This window comes from Martes martes (genome assembly GCF_963455335.1).
Source record: "Martes martes genome assembly, chromosome: 7".
In the NCBI taxonomy this organism is placed as follows: Eukaryota; Metazoa; Chordata; class Mammalia; order Carnivora; family Mustelidae; genus Martes; species Martes martes.
The window spans coordinates 48,467,990-48,486,834 of record NC_137894.1 but is presented as its reverse complement, the minus strand read 5'-3'; the positions used below and the strand labels follow the sequence as shown (position 1 = coordinate 48,486,834).

The window sequence follows — 18,845 nt, the reverse complement described above, 5'->3', positions numbered from 1 at the left end:
CACCCCAATTCCAGCTTGCTGTCATCCCTTTCCTCCTGAGCTTCAGCCTCTGGGGGATCTGATTTTCTGAAACTGAAAATGCTCTCAGAGCCCAGTCTGTGGAATAGGTAGATGGTCTGGCTGAGGGGGACTGGATCGGGGACATGGCCACTGATGGGAGCTGGCCCCTCCCAGGATACCCAGTGCCCTAATGACTTCCATGTCGTACCCACTTCCACCTCCAAAACGTCATCCCCATGTCCTGTTTCCTCTCCAGCCCTAAGCCCCTGGCGCATCACCACGACCACCCCCCCACCACAGGTCTGCTGCTCCCCCAGGCCCACCCAGAGCAGTGGGTCTAACTAGAGACCTCCGGGAGTGGGGCAAGATTGGCGCCACAACCGAGAGCTTTTTGTTCGTTTGGTCCTTTTTTTCCCCCTTGATGAGAGGGAAACAGAAATCAGGGAGAAGCTGTGGGTTAAATATACTATTTTTGAGAGACAAAATGGCAACCAGCTAAAGGGCCAGTGCTTCAGGGATGTGTAGAATGCTGGCTCCATCAGCTTAGCAGCCGTGTGGGCTGGGACACGCAACTCTCCAAGCCTCAGTTTTCTCATCCACAAAATGGACATAACAGCAGCCCATGCCAAATCCCCCCCCCCCCCATCTCACAGGCTGTTGAAAGAACGTTAATGAGAGGCACGTAGAGCACCTAGCATAGTCTGGAACATGCTCAGAACCAAGTAAACATTGATCATTAGTATTTTGTTACTAGTGAATTCAAATCCTATAACACCTCCCTCCTTGCCTCCCCAGCCCTGGCCAACCCGGAGCAGAGCACAGCAGCCCACAAGGCAGCTGCCTCACTCTCCTCCTCCCTTCTCCTTGACCTGAGACGGCTGAGCCTCTTAATTGCTCTTTGGTTTTCCTCCATTTGAAATGAGCAGGGCACCAATTCCCCGCAGGAAAAAATAAATATGCTTCTGCTCAAAATACTAATGAGGTTGGACACCAGGTGAGGCGGGCAGGGGAGGCCGGCCCCGAGGACTTTGCGCAAGCCCAGTGGACCCTGCGGGAGGCTGCAGCCCAGTTTGGAGCATCCTCAAGAGGCCAAGAGGGATATGAGGTTCTGGTTTTGCTTCACGGGCCCCAGGCCAGGGGCAGGGCTGGCTCGGGGGACCCGTCGTGGCAGTGGGGTGCGAGCCCCCGTGGTCATGTCCCATGGATGCAGCTCCATGAGCAGCTCCTCTGAGCAGCTCCGAGAAGAGCTGACGGCCATCTCCCCCTCCTCCCACCCAGTCACCAAACCTGAAGAGTCCTCTTCCCCGGGCCACTGCCTCTGCCCTGGCTTAGACCCTCATCAGCTCAGCGGGGCTGCTGGGCTCCAGACCTCCAGCCTTTCCCGCCTCCTCTCTTGCCTTCCCCAAGCAGTCATTCTCAAGCAGTCAGTCAACAAACATTACTGAGCAGGAGGCACCCTGTGGGAGGAGGAGGACTCAGTGTGACCCAGACCCAGCCTCAGCCTCCTTCTGACCCTCTCCCCTCACCATGCCCCAGACTAGGGCCTCTGTCCGTGGCTCAGCTACAGGTGGCCTTCTCCTCGGAGCCTTGAGCTCTCGGCTTTTGGCCAGAAAGTTCTTCCCAGATTCCCTGGGGCTCCATTCCTCCCCTCATTCCACTCTGGGTCTCCACATCCCTTCAGAGCCACCCTATTTACAATAGCTCCGCCCCTGACCCCAAAGCATTTTTCTTTTTTTTTTTTTTCTTAATGGCATTTACTGTCCCCTGACATTTCTGTTCTGTCCTGTCTCCCAAGCCTCCAGGGCCAGTCCCCTGAGTGGGCTGTCACCTGGACGGTCTTTCGTATTCAGATTCAGATTGTCCTAATCTGTTCTAATCCTAATGTTGTTATTGACTATGACTTCTTATGAGGCCCCCCATGAGATACAGGAAAAGCAAGCCAGTGATGAAGCTGGGACTAGAACCCCAGCCCTGGGAGAAGCCTTGGAAGCCCTGCCCCAGGGACCAAACTGGGAACAGGGCTGCTGGCCCCTGGAGTGTGCACAGCAGATGACCTGGGGCCTGCCTGGTCTGGGCACAGAGCTGCAGAATTTCACGTCTGAAGACAAGGCCAGTCCCATGGTCAGGGGAAGTGCAGCCTGGCTCCTTGGTGCCTGCAACTCCCAGGGGATAGAAACCGGACAGCCGTGTCCCCTTCCTGGGAGGAAATCCTGCCAGACTTCTCAGGGACACATGCGTGGGACTCAGCTGGAGGAGGAAGGAGGGAAGGGGTCCCAGGGTGGGCCTTGGTCCTGGGAGCATTCCCCCTGGCCTGATCCCACAGGCCATAGCTGATGCTGCCGGCTGGGCTGACCCTTCAGTCCTATCTCCTGTCAGTTCTCTGGCTTTGAACACTGCATAGCTGGGACTTTCGCAGGGTGAAATGCTCCGTCCACCTCTTCTTATCCATTCCACAGCTCATCTGACTCTCCAAATACGGGCAAGAGACAGACAGAACTGGATTGATATCTCTCCCTTTTTGGAGCTGGAAACAAAGACCCAGAGAGGTTAAGCAACTTGCCCGAGGTCACATAGCATGGTAGAGGCAGAGCCCAGAACAGAAATTAGACTGAGATTTCAGTTGTTATTATTTGGAAAGAAAGCAAGTGCTGAATGGCTTTCTTGGGACCAGAAGCAGGAGGTTGAGAGGGCTTTCTGCCCCCTCCAGAAATCCCCGCCCCCTTCCTTTTGCAAGCACACAGGCTCCTCAGGCTTCAAACCCAAAGAAATTCCTTTCTCTGCTCATTGGCTCTCAGACACGGGAAGCAGCCCATTCCCTGCGGCTTCTTCCCTGGAGAATACATTCAATAAACAGAACCCCTTTCTCATCTTCCTGCTTAAATATTTCAGGAGGCGGAGAAACAAACAGATCTGCATTTGGCCTGCTTCTGGTCACTCAGAAATGGGGGCTCCTCTGACTCAGGCAGGACCCTTACCCCTCCAACCCCTGCAGTGTCTCCCAGAGGCCATGGGAAATACAGGATGGCAGGGACAGCCGCCGTCCTGCACAGGGTGCTCACCTGGGTTGGGGAACCTGCTGGGAGTGGAAGAATATAGACCCGTTTTTTGTTTTTTGTTTTTTTACCAGAAGCATCCCCCCACCCACCCACCTACCACTTGCTGTCCCTAGAAATGGGAGAACATAGTCTGTTCAGCATCTGTTGTTCTTGGGGACACTTTAGTCGCTGCTGCCCGAGACCACAGTGCAGGGGACCTGAGGTTCCTGCTCAGACAGGCACCACCCACGGGGCAGGGGTACAGAGCCTCCAGGCACAGGTGGAAGGTGGACTAGAGCTCTGGCTGGTGACCACGGCCATTTAGTGGGCCAGTCCCCCTAGAGCTCCCCCATACCCTCCTTTTGTTTATTCCTTCAGTCGTTCATGGAGCACATTATTCTTGGGCAGGGAACATTCAGCAGCTCCCCTTTGCTGCCAGGATTCTGACTTCTCAGACTGTCATTTCCTGTGCTTCCCAATCCCACCCCAATCCCAGCCACACCTCCCTCCACTCAAGTCACACGGCACACTGCAGTGCTCCTGCGCGCTCCCTTCCCCTAGACCAGTCCTTCCCTTTCCCTATTGCTACCTGCCTTTGCCTTTTCTCCTCTCTTGGTTCTTTGCTCTCACCATTTGCAGGATGGTGAGTGAGACACCACCTCCTTGAAGCCTTCCTTGACCATTCCCCCACTCCACCCCCCCACCGCAATGATCCCCCTGGCCTCCCTCCTCCTGGATCACTGTCCCTGCAGCCACCTGGAAACTGCTCCTGGGACACCCTCACGTGTGAGGTCTTAGTGTTCCAACTCAGTTACAAGCATCTAGATAGTCAGGTGCCAGCTTCCGTTTCAGTCGGCTGTCTGAGGGTAAGGGCTGCCCCTGGACATTACTCCAGAAGGAAATTCAGCTGTAAAGACATCTTCATGCCTGTGCCCTACCTCCCAGAGATTTTGATTCTACTGTTCTGGGCAAAGGTGGGGGTGGGGTGGGTAGGGGAGAAAGGACCAACTACATCATTTGTAAGGGCCCTTGATCAAAAAGAATACAGGGTTTCAAGACAGTATCAGCAGAACATTAAACCAAGTGTCCCACGGGTCATATAATCCTGCAAAGCTGGCCCTGGGGGCAAGCATTTAAATGTCCCCAGGGGATGTGTAGCCAAGCCTGGAGAACCACTGCTCCTGACAACATGGGGACACTGAAGTTTCTTGTACCCCTGAGCCCCCGTGGCAGTGCACGCACCCCTGCACGCCTGGGCCACCCAGAGCACAAATATTTGTAGTGGGAATGAACATATGAGTGGATGGAGAGAGATGAAGCTTACACCAGAAAGCCAGGAAGGATCCTTTTTCCACTTGCTTTAAAAACCAAATATAAATATATTAAATATTAATATCATATTAGTAACAAGTAAATACAATAAGTCAATAATTTTGTCTAAGAAAACAAAATATTCATATTTTAACATTAATATATTAAAATATATCCAGCATGCCCATAGTGCACAAACTTTAAGTGTTCAGCTTGAAAAATGTTTACCCATGCATACATTCACCTGACGGCCATCACTCCAGAAGGTTCTTTTGTGCCCTCTCTTAGTGAATACTACACCCCACCCCACCCCAGGTCACCAATAAAGAGTGGACAGAATTTCCATCGAAGAAGGGCTCTCGGGCTGAGCAAGGCAGCATCAGCACAAGTGGGGTACAGGAAAAGATGTGGAGAAGGTTGACCCATAGAATTCCCTGGCGTGGGAGGGGCTGATGTTTACACCAAATGACAGGGAATAAGCACAAAGTTTCCGACTGGCTGAGCGACTTGCTCAAAGTCACAGGGCCAGCTGTGGCAGAGCCAGAACTCGAACTCTGATCCTCAACCCCCAAGTTTTTTGGTTGTTTTTTTAAAGATTTTATTTATTTGTTTGAGAGAGAGAGTGAGAGAGAGAGAGCACAAGCAGGGGGAGCAGCCGAGGGAGAGGGAGCAGGGAGCCCAACGTGGGGCTTGATTCCAGGACCTTGGGATTATGACGTGAGCCGAAGGCAGACAGTAAATGGCTGAGCTACCCGGGCGCCCCACCAATGCCTGAGTTTTATTAGCTGTTCACGACCTTGGCAGTCTGGAGTGTGTGTGCATGCACACGTGTGCACGCACTAGTGGACGTGGCTCAGAGGGAGGAAGATGGGCCAGGGCCTGAGGCTGGACAGCAACAGTAAGTAAGTACATCCATGAGTTCCCTCCTGCACCCAGCCTTGGACCAGGGGATGTCATCTAGCTGGGGAAACTGAGTCCCAACCAGAGTTGGGGGGGGTGAATAACCCAAGGTCACATAGCATCTGAGCGGGGCTTCAGGTGGGAGCTGCTAGAAGCCCCCTGCAGTGGTCTTCTCTCCATGCTGGAACCATGTCTTCCCAGCAGGAGACTTATGGCCCTCTGCCTCCTCCTTCTGTTTCCTCAACTCCCAGAGCCAAACCTTTCCAGTAGCCCCAGGCAGATGGGAAAGACCAGTACCATGGTGTGGTCCCACCAGGGATATCTCCTTGGTGGGGAGAGGGGCACACGCAGCGCTCCCTCCCAGCCCTGCAGGAGCTACCTGCAGAGGATCTGGGCTGGGGGCCCAAACCCCTTGCCCCCACCTGGCTACACCCAGGTTTTGGGAATGTCCACTCACTCTCCGCCTCTAGGGTCGGGCTGGAAAAGACCACCTAAGGGCAAGTTGGATCAGGTCCCTCCCGTTACAGCCTGGCCAGGGCACCTGACATCTCTATAGGGTACAGCCCAAACCCCACCTGGCTCCCGCCTGCCCCTCCAACTTTGTTTCACCACCCCTTACCTACCCTTTCCACCCAGCCACACCCAACTCTCCCAAAATAAGCCAAACCCATTTGGGGTCCCCCTTCCATGTCTTTGTTCATGCCACCCCCTCTCCCCGGAATGCCCTTCCCTCCTCTTTGTATGCCTCTGCCTACTCGGCCTTGGAGACTGGGCTACGATTTCTTCCTCCGGAGACCTTGCCTGGCCTCCAGGGTCCATCCCCATGGCTTCAGCGCTCGGTGCACACATCCCTGCCCTCCCGCACTGCTGCTCACCAGCCTCCCTTTGCCGCATCCCTGCAGCACATGTCCTTCTGGGCAGCCCGTCTCCGCCACTGGATGGGGGTTTCCCTGATGAGAGGATGGCCTGGGTGCACCCCTTCATGCTTGGTGCCACGTGCTTCGGGCCTGGCCCACAAGTGCTCAGCAAATGCTTTTCGAATTTATCTAGCACCTCATTTTATTTAGGGGCAAGGAAGCGGGGTTGGTCAGTGGTCGGGAGAGCAAGGCAGCTAGGGTGGAGAGGTATACAGAACCACGGCCGTCCTCACTGCCCCCACTCCCCTGGCAACTCTGGCTCCCCGCTCCCTCACTCCTGCCTCACTCTCCTCCTCAGGAACCTCTCCCAAGTAAAGTCTAATTATTCTCAGGGTCTTGCCATCTGCAGGCGGGGCCAGTCGGTGACAGCTGCCTAAGTCAGTTATTACCCCTCTTGGGGGAATTTATATTTTAATAACATCTAAAAGGCCCAGAGGAATAGAATCCTGGGTACGGTGCTGGGAGGGTGATCTTGAAAAAAACAATCACCAGCGCAATCGGCCCCCACTGTCAAGCCAGCGTCAGACACCCTGGGGCAGGTCCGGGTCCACCCTCCCCAACTGTGGTGCCCAGGGCTAGTGCCGCCCTCTCTGAGGCTAGGGTGATGCCCGAGTCGTGGGGTACATCCTAGATGTGACACACGGGGCATGGGGGGCAGGCTTGGGGGAGAGCATCATTCCTGCTTCTCTTCAGAAGCAAAGGTCCACTGGTTCCCCGGGGGGCCGGCAAAGGGGTGGCTTTGTTTGCGGCTCCTGAGCCCCCCCCCCTTCTCTCCGCCCACTCTCCCTCTCTCCCTCTCTCTCCCTCCCTCCTTCCCTCCAAACCAGAGTTCCAGGGAAAACCTTCCTTTGCCGGGAGATTTCTCAAGCCCCGATAAGGTCTGGCCAGAGGAAAGCTCTTAGCAACCCAGGCTCCCAACCCAGAGGCCCTTCTAATGGTTTCAGAGAAACAAAGGAGGGAAAGATTGGCTGCAGCCCAACATGCCAGGAGGACTGGCTTCCAGGAGAGAGAGTGGGGTCTGCGGGCCTCTGCGGCGGCCAGAGTGGCAGCCTGGTACACAGGGTACCTGGCTGCCAGATCTCGGGGACCACAGCCCCGTGGCCAAGAAGGAGCCTCAGAAAGCACTCCTCCTGCCTCTGCCAGACCAAGGCCACGACTAGGCGTGGTGCTCCTGGCTGATTACCTGGGTAGCTGAGCCTCTCCGTTCGGGTGCTCCCTGCCAGCTAGGCGAAGTTCTCCAAGTTTCCTTTCTAGAACTTTCCCCCGCCACCCACCTCTGAATCAGTCCTTGGCCTGATTTCTACCAGAAGCGGAGAAAAACCCATGGAACTGAAATTCACCCAGCCTGAGCCTGCCATCAGCCAAAGGGAGCCCCACTTCCTGCTCCGCCGCTTGTGCCCCCTTCAGGAAAACCTTCTGGGGTCTCGATTTTCTCCTTTGCAAAACAGAGGTCCCATTAGGTCTCTATTTAGAGTTCCTTCCAGCTCCAGCGGTCCATGGTCATACAGGAGTAAGGACTAAGCCCAGGCGGGAGCAATGTTTAGGGAAGAGCTTCGGCTTCCCGGACATCCTGCCCAACCTTGCACTTCACACCAGCTACCCCAAAGTCTACACCACACCTTTGACGAGCACTGTGAAAGATACCCCAAAACATCAGACATCATCCCCCGCCTCAGCGAGCTCACAGTCAAGTCATGGAATCAAGGGCAATCCCCATAACAACAAAACTTGTTGGGCCTTTACCTGCTGCTGGTGTTGTAGAGGCTGGGCAGGACAGGAGCTCGGAGAACGGGGGAATTAACCTGGATCTGGACCCTAAAAGGCCAATTTAACAGGACATTTTGGGCCCTGAAATGGCCTCAATCCATAACAACCTGAGTTTGTTCTCACATGCTATAATGACGATGGCAGGAAAGCAGCCCTGGGATCTTTAGAGAACACAGTGGCAATACTAAAAAGTTATCGGATGGACCCTCAGGTATACAGAAATCCCCTTTCCCAGAATTCCCAACTTTTCGGAATCCTAAATTTCCCCCACGCATTCCTGCGAAGTGATCTTTACCGGGAGGTCAGCAAGGCAGGCGTGGACAGCATTTTCTTCACCAAGCTACACCCAGACTGCAGGAATTAAATCCCCTTGTCCCCCTCCCCCAACACCTTCCTTTTCCATCAGCTGTTTCACGTCCTGGAAACTCCCCTAGATCCCAGATCATCGCACCGCTGAAATCATTCTCAAAAAAAATGTTTTGCTGCAAATCCCTCAAGCTAGCAGAGGCTATAGCTTCCCATAAACTCAAAGGAAAAGCGGGTCTGAGCTTGGGGGCACCAGGATGTATCTGGAGCAAAGGTCAAGGTCATTTGCCAGCGGGGACTCATCTCTCTGCCCAGAGACTTGGGCAACACTGGGCTTTGAGACCAACTCTCCCCCACCTTCTGCAGGGCGCTGGGGCCTGCCGGGATCCAGGACGATACAGATCAAGGGTTGGATGCTTTATTTGTCTCATTTTTCAAATGAAAGCAGGACATCCGATTCTTAGCCCGATTATTTGTCCCAAGCATATTAAAACAGCCAAAATAGAACAGGAAGAGGGAAAAGCAACTTTTCATCTGCCCCGTAACAGCCTGATCGAGTACAAACAGACAGAGGCTGTTTGGGAGAGATGACCTGGTCTCTTCTGCCGACACAGTGTGAAAGAGGGCTGCTGTCGTGACCACAGCAGGGGGGAAGCTGTTGGACAGACTGCCTAACTCCCAAGGCCAAGGAACACTGGCGGTGGGAGGGGGCAGGAGGGGTGTGAGATCCCTAGAGATTCCAGTGCCCTAGTAAGGCAGAGCACTAACTCCCTTTTCACAGATGAGAAAACAGAGGCTCAGAGACACTGAGGGGACTAGCCCAATGTCATGCAGGGAGGAGCAGAGGTTAAGAGCAAAGCCTGAGTCTTTTTGCCTCCAGACACCACCCCCCACCCCGCTCTGGCCACAGGTCTCAGGGTCATTCCTACCAGCCTGACTGAGGGGCAAGAAAGGCCCTAAAGGCAGGCTCAGCCCCTCACCAGATTTGTGACCTTAGTAAGTGACCTCCCTTCCCTCTCTGGGCCTCTGTCTCTGCACCGAGCAGAGGAGGAGCAGTAAAGGTACATGAAGACTGAATGAGGAAATACGTGTGAAACACTTTTTGTGAGTCTGGTATAGACACGCTCTAGAAAGGTCAGCTCCTTCTGCTGGCGATCTTTATTTCCCGGCCAGCTTCCTGAAAGCAGGGACCTAACACCTGGTAAAAGGCTAGGATCGGCCTCCTAAGAAACTAGCATTTATTAAGTGGATCTAAACTCAGATTAGGAGTCATACTCGTGTTCTTAGAAAGTGTGGAGTGCCACAGAGGCAGAGGACTGGACCAGATGACCTCAGACAGCTCTGAAGTTGAACCCTGAGCACGGGGTTCCTTCCGAGGGCTGAGTGTGAACAGCCCTCCCACCCCCCGAGAGAGCCTCCCCACATCCCTCTGTCTGGGCAGCTGGATCCTGCATGGGTGTTCTCCTCAGTCTGACACGCGGGCCAGTAAGTTCACTCTATATATCCCTATAGTTTTATTTTATTTTAAAGATTTTATTTACTTATTTGACAGAAAGATAGTACAAACAGAAGAAGCAGCAGAGAGAGGGGGTTCACCTTCAGCAGGGTCCCCGCTGAGCAGGGAGCCCCTAACTTGGGCTCTACCCTAGGACCCTGGATCCATGACCTGAACCGAAGGCCGATGCTTAACCACCCAGGTGCCCTACAATTTTATTTTAAAGACTGAGGCCCGATCCAGATAATCGGAAAGACTACAGTTGGTTATAACTGGGCCCGGTAAAAATATAAGGTGGAAATTTCCTTGCCAGAGCAAAAGTTTCCCTTTGGAAAAATAAATGACCCTTGCCTGGCAGCCAAGAAGGGTCCTGTCCTCCCAAACACAGCCCAGGGAGGTTCTGTAAGGGACAACAGAACATCATACCTTATACCCCACTGGCCCAGGTCGAGTCTAAGAAGTGGCCCACGGAAAAGCCATCCCCCTGTGATCAGGAAGCCGCAGAGAGGAGGAGGAGGAGAGTGCCAGAGTCAGGAGGCCTGGGTTTGGACCAGCCTCTAATCTGCCCGCTGGGCAACTTTTTGCAGCTTACTTGGCCTCTCTGTGCCCGATTCCTCATTCTTGAAGTGGGAGTAGCACCGTAAAGTCACTCATCGCATACAATGACCTAATACACGTGCGAGCTCTCAGACACCTGCGTGCAGGGGGCCTTCCTGTGGAACGGCTTCTGACTCCGGGCCTCTGCCTGTGCTGTTCCCTCTGCCTCCTACCCTCTCCTCAGCTCCTCTCCTTCCACCTGCTACCTTCTGCACTCATCCTTCGTGAATCAGCTTAAAAGTCCCCTCCACACCCCTCTGACTAGGTCAGGCCCTCTGCTGTGATTCCCAGAGTTCCTCGGTACTTCTCATTTCATGAGCCCCAGGACGCTCATTGTAAGCATTTGTTTAATTTTCTGTCTTCCCGACGTGAATAGCGAACACTCAGGCATGTGGTAAGTGCTTCACACGGATCAGCTCGTTTAATCTTTATAATAATCCTTTTAAGTGCTACTATTATCAATCCCAATTAATGGATGGGGAAAGCAATGTTCAGAGAGGTTAGGCAACTTGCCCAAGAACAAACAGCAAGTAAATGATACAGTGCCATCTGTCTGGCTCTAAGCTGGCATTGTTAAGCCAGCAGCACCCGCCCTGGTCATCAGGGGCCATCCCAAGAGGGCCGCCCACCCCAGGCTGAGAGGGGATTTGCGCATTCAAGTGGGAAAGCGCTGCAAGCCTGGACCACAGACCCGGGTTCCCTATGCAAAGGTAGTTTTGCAGTGTCGTAACTGTCCGAGGCTGGTCGCCCTACCTTAGAGGCCCTGTCTGAACTCAGACACCGCGTGCAGGGTGCCCTCCTCCTCACTCACTCAGCTTACATTTTTTTCCCAAAGGATTTACAGGGCTCCCGGTTCCAGCGGAAGCCTAAGCAGAACACAGCCATGGGTGTCCCCTGAGGCAAGCAGCCTTTGCCAAGCACCCCTTGGTGCCGGCACCCCAGACCCACAGACAAGAGCCCTCTGCCTTGGGGGGGTAGGGGGCAGAAGAGAGTCCTGGAAATGAGATGCCCGTGTGCTCTGGGGTCTGACGGCCGGGGTGGGGGGGACGGGTCCCCACCTACTCCCCCATCCACTAAACCTGCGCCCCAGAGCAGCTCACTCACCCTCACTGTGCCTCTGGAAAATGGGAGTGTCTGCTAACCGAACCAAGCTTCCAGAGCCTGTGCGACTGTGTGTGCCCAATGGCGGCTTCATAACTTATTCTTGAGAGCCCAGTGATTAATGTCCACAGGCTGTGGACCATTAGCGATTGGATTGAGAAGGTTCTGGCTCCATGTCAGAAGATCTGGGTGTGCAACCCGGCTCTGACCCATATTAGCTCTGGGATTAGGGTGTGGCCATGTTTTCACTGGGAGACTCTGTTTATTCATCTGTAAATAGGGGGCTCCCTCCCTGCCCTGGGACCCTCCAAGGGATTCGTGTTTGTTTTCTGTAGAAGGGACTGTCCTGACCAGAGCTGGGTGCCTCCCCTTGCTGTGTTAATTAATTGGAAGGGGGGGGTGCCAGCCAGAAACCAATTAGGAGGTCCCTCTAGGGGCCTCTTGGGGGAGGGGAGGCAGTGGGCAAGGAGGGGCGGGTGACAACTCCTCCCTCATTGTCGCAACCTCCCCTCCCCCTCCCCACGCCTCGCAGGCAGCTGGTCCCACACTCCAGGCCCACAAAGGAGAGGCTCATTCAAAACAGCTTCTTTTCATGCGGAAGCCGCTGGATTTGCATCTGTCCTCGCCCAGTGGGCTCTGCTCCATGCCAGCTGCCCAGCCTGAGCCTGCAGGGTCCACAGGCCAGGAGAGAAAGGGGAACAGAACTAGCTGATCAGGAGAAGAGGGACGGAAAGGGGGGCTGGGCGCAGAGGGAATTTGCACATTCTCTCATCTCCTGGACACCAGACAAATTCTGTGGCTAGCGTATCCAGATCAGAATCAGCCCTGGTGCCAGGAGCCGGCGGTGGCTGAGGCCATGTCTGCTCCAGGCTGGCCAACCCGGGAGAGAAATGGAAAAACTCACTCCATCTCTGAGCTGCCAGGGATGGATGCTGCCAGGCCGTGGGTCTAGCCAGTGTCCACACTCCCAAACCCGCCAAGCTCAAGTCTGTGCTGATTCCACAGGGCCGGCTCGCTGTGGGGCTCTGGGGGGTCCCGGGGCTCCTCACTGTTCTTCCCAGATGCCTCTGTGTGCTGTCATAGGGGCAAAGGTGGCAATGACCCCCGGGGCCAGAGAACACAGGGCCTAGGGGCCCAGGTGGGAAGAAAGTAACCCATGGGAGCTCTGGAGGGAGAGACATCGAGGAAGGAGAAAGGCTGAGGTTTTGAGCACTTACAGTATGCAGGAGACAGACCTGGCTTGTGCCCACGGGGCCCTGAGATCTTAACTCAGTGCTTCGGCATAACTCCTCCCGCACCCATCTCCTCAGAGGTCCTGGACAGCAGGGGCCGTGGCTTTGGTATCCTGTGACCCTAATGCCTAACACACAGCCTGGCCCAGACTAGGAGCTCCCAGGGTGCTGGCCCTAGAACCAGTGAAAAGAGCGCATACCTTCTGCATGAGAATGCTGGGTATCTGCAAGAACTGAGGGGAGGGAGGAGGTATGATGGGCCCACGGGGCAGGGAAGGCAGAACTTCCCATTCAGGTTTCTGGGAGCTGGGTCTCTGTGGGGAACGATGAACATCTCTGCCCTCAAACGGGCTCTGTCACAGGCCTGCTCTCTCCGCTCTTCTCCCAGTAAGAGCCAGACAGGAGACAGGTGCTGGGAAGTGGAATGTCTGGGAGTCCAGGCATCTTCTGGACTGGCCAGATCCTGGTCTGGGAGTTGGAAGCAGAAGGCTTCATACCCCTTCCTTCTCCTTTGTCCTGGCCCAGGAGGTCACAAGGGACCCCAGGTGCTTTTTCAAGAGAAGAGGGAGACTCCGACCCCAGAGGTCCAGGCTGGGGTGGTGCAGTGGGGTCACTGGAGTGGGGCCAAACCCCCTATCCCTGCGCGGGCTGCCTGACGCTCCCCTCGCACGGCAGCCAGGAATCAGGAGCCCTCAGGTTCTGACTCCTCCAGCCACAAACCCACTGAGTGACTTTAGGCAACTTAGGATGCGTTCCCTGGGGCCCTGTTCTGTTATTTGTCAGGGGAGAAATTTGGATGGTTTGACTCAAACATCCTATTCTCTGAGGCCGCTCTTCAGGGGTCCTAAGGACACACGACCTGGCCAAACGAGGGTCTGTTAGTAGCTTCCTGGACAAGGCCATACTGTCCTTGGTCCCAGCACATCCAGCAGGAGCCAGGGGCTCCCTTCTGTGAGCTAGGCTGTGCTGGGACAGGGGCAGGAGAGAAAGTGCTGACGTGCGGAATGAGGGGTCTGGCCATGGCCAAGGATGTCACTTCTGAACCTGGAACTGGCTGCTCAGAGCAGGGGATGCTGGCATCTAGAATATTCTGTCTGCCCACACTCCTTCTCCTAAGACCTTCTGAGGTGCAGCAGGCATTCCGGCTGCTTGGTGTACTCTGTTCTTGGACTGCTGACCCCCCGGAGGTGGCCTTGGGGACTAGGAAAGTGCTGAGCGCCCGGCATCTCGTGTGACAAGCCACACCCAGGAACAAGGAAGTCCAGTCACCTTCCTTACCTACAAGCCCCAGCTCTGGCCACGGCCAGATAAAAGTCAGGAAATCACTCCAAAGGACCTCAAGGCAGCCAAAGGCGTTTGCAAAGTCCTGCGTTGCAGATGGCGGACTTTTCTTATAGCCTATTGACTTGTGCTCTATGCACAATTTTAATGTGTTTTTTTTTTCTGTTTTTCTAGCTGATGGGAGTTTAGAAACATATTTAGGACCAGAGAAGCACAGTCAGGCTGGTACATGACTGAAACGGCATCGAGACAGAAAATGTATAGAGAGCAGGCAGAAAAGGGCAAAGAATAAAATCATCCCATTACTGGGAAAGCAGCCTTCGCTCCCTCCACCCTCACCTGCCCTCTGGACCGATACGGGACTGAACCTGGGAGGAGCTGGGCCCTTAACCTCCTGGGGATGTTTATGGTCTGATAGGCTGCATCCCTTTTTATCTTCCTTCTCCCCATCATTGCGTAAAGAACCTAAGACACATTATGGAATTCCACATAATAAGAGTTTAAAATGTCATAACCAGGAATCATGCCGTCAGCCTGGAAGGTCCCACTCCGGAGACTTGCACGGCTCTTTGTCTCTCGTGCCATCTGGGGCAGGGGTCTCTCCAAGCCACCTGGACTTCACGGGCAACATTAGCGGCTGCACCTCACCAGGAAGGGGGCCGGGATACGCGTGAGAGGGGGATGGTAGATGGAAACTGGAGGCTCATCTAGACTCAGGACGTTCTCCTGAAGATCTAACAGCTTGTCATCGGTTTCCTCTCCTCCACTTTCCAGGCTCTCTGAGCTAAAGAGACCTCCTTCGCAATCCACGCCTTACCCCTGGCCCAGAGAATTCCAAGGGGCAGGCAGCCAGGGTTCACCAGAAAGGTGTGACCTTTGCCTTAGGGAGCAGCCAGGATTGGGGTCTCACCCTCCAACCCAGTCCTCCCCTGCCTGTCACTCCAGTTGGTAAGCAGCGATTCCACCTCTCAGACCCCCTCAAGGGTTCTTCTTCTTATCTGTCTTGTGACTAGACCAACCCCCCAAAAGAGAGAGCTCCCCCGGTTGCCTTCAGAGCCCACTTCCTCGCAGAAGACGTGCCAACGCCCAACAGAAGGGATCCAAGACATCCAAGAAACCAACTGCTGCACCTCACAAATGGAAAAAACACAGGCTTAGAGATGGCAGTGACTAGCCCAAGATCACACAGCCTTTCGGTGGTTGACTGAGGACTAGAGGCCAGGCCTTCAGACTCCCAGAGCACTGTGGTTCTTCTAGAACTCATGGAGAAGCCTCTTCTGGCAGGCTTTTGGGCAGCAGGAGGGCCCCTAGGCCCTCTCCTGCTTCTCTTTTGCTCTCCTAGGACTCCCCACGTGAACATTGCTGGTCTGCAAAGGGCTGGCAAGGGGGGAGAAGCTAGGGTTAAGGTGGGGATTTTATCTAATCCTCTGAGCTGGCTTAAACTGACGCCACATTGGTTAGGGCAGGAGAACATCTAGGAGGGTTTGGTGGGGGCTGCGGGGAAAGGGGAGGGCATCAGTGAATAATCACTAGATCCAACAGGCTAGGCCTGCCACTGAGTTTAGCAGACAAGTACCCACTTTTGTGGGCTCCCTGCCCCGGGGCCTGAGGCTCCGAGTAGTGACCCCCTTTCATGGGCAAACCCAGCCTCCATGTACTCAACAGTGCAGAGCAAGACAAAGATCACGGGCTATAGGTTGTGATAGAGCTGACCGTAAACCCCAGCTTTGCTACTTACTTGCTGTGTGAACTTAAGCAAGTCCCTTTTCCTCTCTGAGCCTCAGCCTCTTCCACTTCTAAGGGGGCTGAACACACCTTCCTTTCAGGCCTCCTGGGAAGGAGGGCTGCCTGAGCTCATGTACATAAAGAGACGCAGTGAAGGCAATGAGTCAAATTTCAGTGCTATTATTACAAATCTCATATGCTTTATCTCTCATCCAGGCCCATCCATTACTCTTCTGCCGCGGCCTGCTTGCGTCTTTGACATGAATAACCTTAATGATAATAATCCTTCCCAGGCAAACAGCATTTGCATCATTTCCAAACACGAAGCATCCTACCCACCGTGGTCCATAGCAGCCCTGCCAGGAGTAGTCAAAACTGAGGCAGACCCTTAGCCCCCAGGCACATCCCCCTCACCCCCAGCAACGTTTCTAAGTCCCACTTTGGGCACTGAGCCCAAAGACCCTGGACAGACATGCTGTCTCTGGGCAGGCAGACCTCCTGGAGGCACTGGTAACCCCTGGCTTAGCAGAAGGAGCCAGAAGAACCCTTCCCATCACCTCCACAGCTGACCCTCCATCTGGTCCACTGCTCTGACCTCCTCTCCACACTGGCCTCCAGCTCTCCAGTCCTGAGAGCCAGGTGGGTAGCTGCTGGAATCTGGCCTTGGGTGCGGGGATTACCAATCCTAAAGCCAAGGCCAGGCTGTGAGCTCCTTACGCTGACAGGGCCCTCTGAAAAGTCTGGGTTTACACCTCTGATCTTCTTACTAGTTCTTCAATTGTCTGTCACCACCCCCAGGACCCACAGTATCATCCTCATATTCTACAAGAGGAAACTGAGGCCCAGAGCTGAAGGGCCCAGCCAAGGTCATCCATGGGGTTTGGGGCAGAGGGGGGAGTGAACTCAGGTGTCCTCTGGTCTCCTCATGCTGGGCATTTTCCACAACTACCTTGGTCTGCTTTCCATAATGGGGAGGCCCCAAAGTCTCTCCAATAAACCCGGGCGCTGTAGCAGAGTCAGAACTCTCCTCCAATATGGGGGCTGTCAGAACGCGCATCTCTCCGGTCCCTGTCACATTCCCTCCCCGCATCTTCAAGAGGGTCATCAGGGAACCTGTCCTACCCCTGGCGGCAACTCCTGGGGCTGGAGGAGTGCCTTCTCCACCGAGTAGCTCCGGAGTGGGGCCAGAGTTCGCGGGACCGGCAGCAGCAGCGGGCAGGTGGGGTGGATGTGCGTGTCGGATGGTCTCCCCAGGGCGACAAGCCCATTCCCACACCCACTCCTGCCAGCGTCGCTCCCCGCGGCGCGCTCTAACGGGAAACACCAAGCAGCTGCCCAACACTGCTCTCCAGGGGTTAAAAATGCAGCATCCTAAATAAGGGTTAAAAATGCAGTCATGGGGCGGGCCGGTGCGCGCGCCGGGGGTGGGGTGGGGGGGGGGCGGAATGGTGTCCAAACCACTGCGGCTGCCAAAGCGGCATCCTCCCCCTTCCCTCCGCAGTCCCTGGGGGCCAGAGCGACTGGAGGGACCCGGGGAGCAGAGGAGGCGCGCGCCGCACCTCCCCGGCACCAGTGCCCCCTCCCCACGCCCACACCCCCGCGCCCCCAGCAGCCGAGGCCGGGGGCTGCAGGCGCCGGCGGGTCCCGGGCGCGGCGGGCGAGCGGCGCTTACCTTTGTGACAGTCATGCAGAAACTCCGGGGCGGTGCGGGGGCGCGGGCGCGGCGTGCGGGGGCGGCGGCCGGGGTCCACCGCGGGCCCCAGGCGGCGGCGGGAAGCGGGCGGGCGCGGCGCGGGCAGCTTTAGGCGCGCTCGCCGCTCCCCGCGCCCCGCGGGCAGTTCGCAGGAGCCTGGGGCCGCGCTCCGGGCGGGCAGCGCGCAGGGACCGCTCGTCGGCGCTCGCCCGCTGCTCGCCGCTGATGTCAGCCCCGAATGTGCATTTATAATAGATGAGCCTCCTTCGCCGCAGGAAGGCGAGGCAGGAAGAAAGGGAGAGGGGGAGAGGGCCCAGGCTGGGGGGCGGGGGGAGGAAGAGGGGCCGGGAACTCGCTACAAAGGAGGAGGCGGGAGGGGGGGGGAGGAGGAGGAGGAGGAGGAAGCGCACGCCCGCCCGCTGCCCTGCCCTGCGCCTGGGGCTTGCTAGCCCGCCGCCGGGCACTGCCGCTCCCCGGGCTCCGGCCAGGGGCCCAGGCCCGCGGCCTTAACCCCTTAGCGCCCGCGGACGCCACACGTCCGGGCGAGGCCAGGTCCTGGCACCTGCTGGCTGCGGGCGCGCACGGCCACCCCCGCGCTCGGGGGCCCCGGTTGGCCCGGGGACGCTGCTGAAGTCACACGCTAGACGGCCGAGATGCCGCGTGGGCCGGGAAGCCCGCCAGGCTCGCCCCCTGGAGGTTGGCGACATCCGTCCTGGGCCTAGAGTGCCGCGCGGCAGCGGAGAGGGGCGTGGCGGCCGCAGGCCCTGCCTCGCCCGACCCCGCACAGGGTCGCGGGACGAGCGGTCTTTTGAATCTAATTCCCAGCAGCGATTGGCTGGTCCAGCGGGCAGTGTAGCCAGTTTCACAAAGAAGGAAACTGAGGACCAGAGTGAGAAGTGACTTAGACAAGGGCAAACAGCCATCCTTGGCTCCAGGCGGTCGTCCTGGCGCCCGCTCTTTCCACGTCGCCACAAGCTCTCTACCGAACCCCTTGTTAAAAAAAACTAGACTCCTCTCGAGATCGGACGGTCCCTGTCCTAGGTGTGTCTACACTGCGCTTGGGTGCTGCGCTGCTCTGGCGGAGCACAGGCGCGACCTGTGTGGTGCATGAATCCTGACCTGGGTCACGCCACATCCAGCCGCTGACGGACTTGAGGGACAACCACCTGAAGGTAACCGGGCAAGTCTCCTCCTTCCCGAGCACCTGAGCAGAACCGGTTTCGGCAGATACTGAACCTCCGAGACTGAGAAGAGGAGGGGTTAGTGGAGACGGAGGCGGAGGGATCTTCGCGCCCCACTGCCTGCCTTAAGCCCGGAAGTGCTGGCTTCCTGCTCCACGGCGACTGTGTAAAGCAATTAACTAGACCAAGTGGACCAGGTGGTGTCTGGGCACCTGCTCTGCGGAAGGTGCTGGAGAAAGAGGGGAGATCAGATGCCTGCCTTCAAGGAGCCGGCTGAGGAGACGACAACAGTAGTCATCAGGAT

The 18,845-nt window shown here is 56.1% G+C and overlaps 1 protein-coding gene across 1 annotated transcript in view; it reads right to left on the bottom strand.

Annotated features, from left to right (window-relative positions):
- CORO2B (coronin 2B) overlaps positions 1-17,590 on the bottom strand; it is a 126,538-nt gene extending 108,948 nt beyond the window's left edge. The window contains exon 1 of the mRNA XM_080807446.1: positions 17,340-17,590. Within this exon, the coding sequence (XP_080663572.1) occupies positions 17,340-17,354 (15 nt within the window). The 5' untranslated portion in view covers positions 17,355-17,590. The remainder of the gene's footprint in view (positions 1-17,339) is intronic.
- Positions 17,591-18,845: the final 1,255 nt, after the last annotated feature.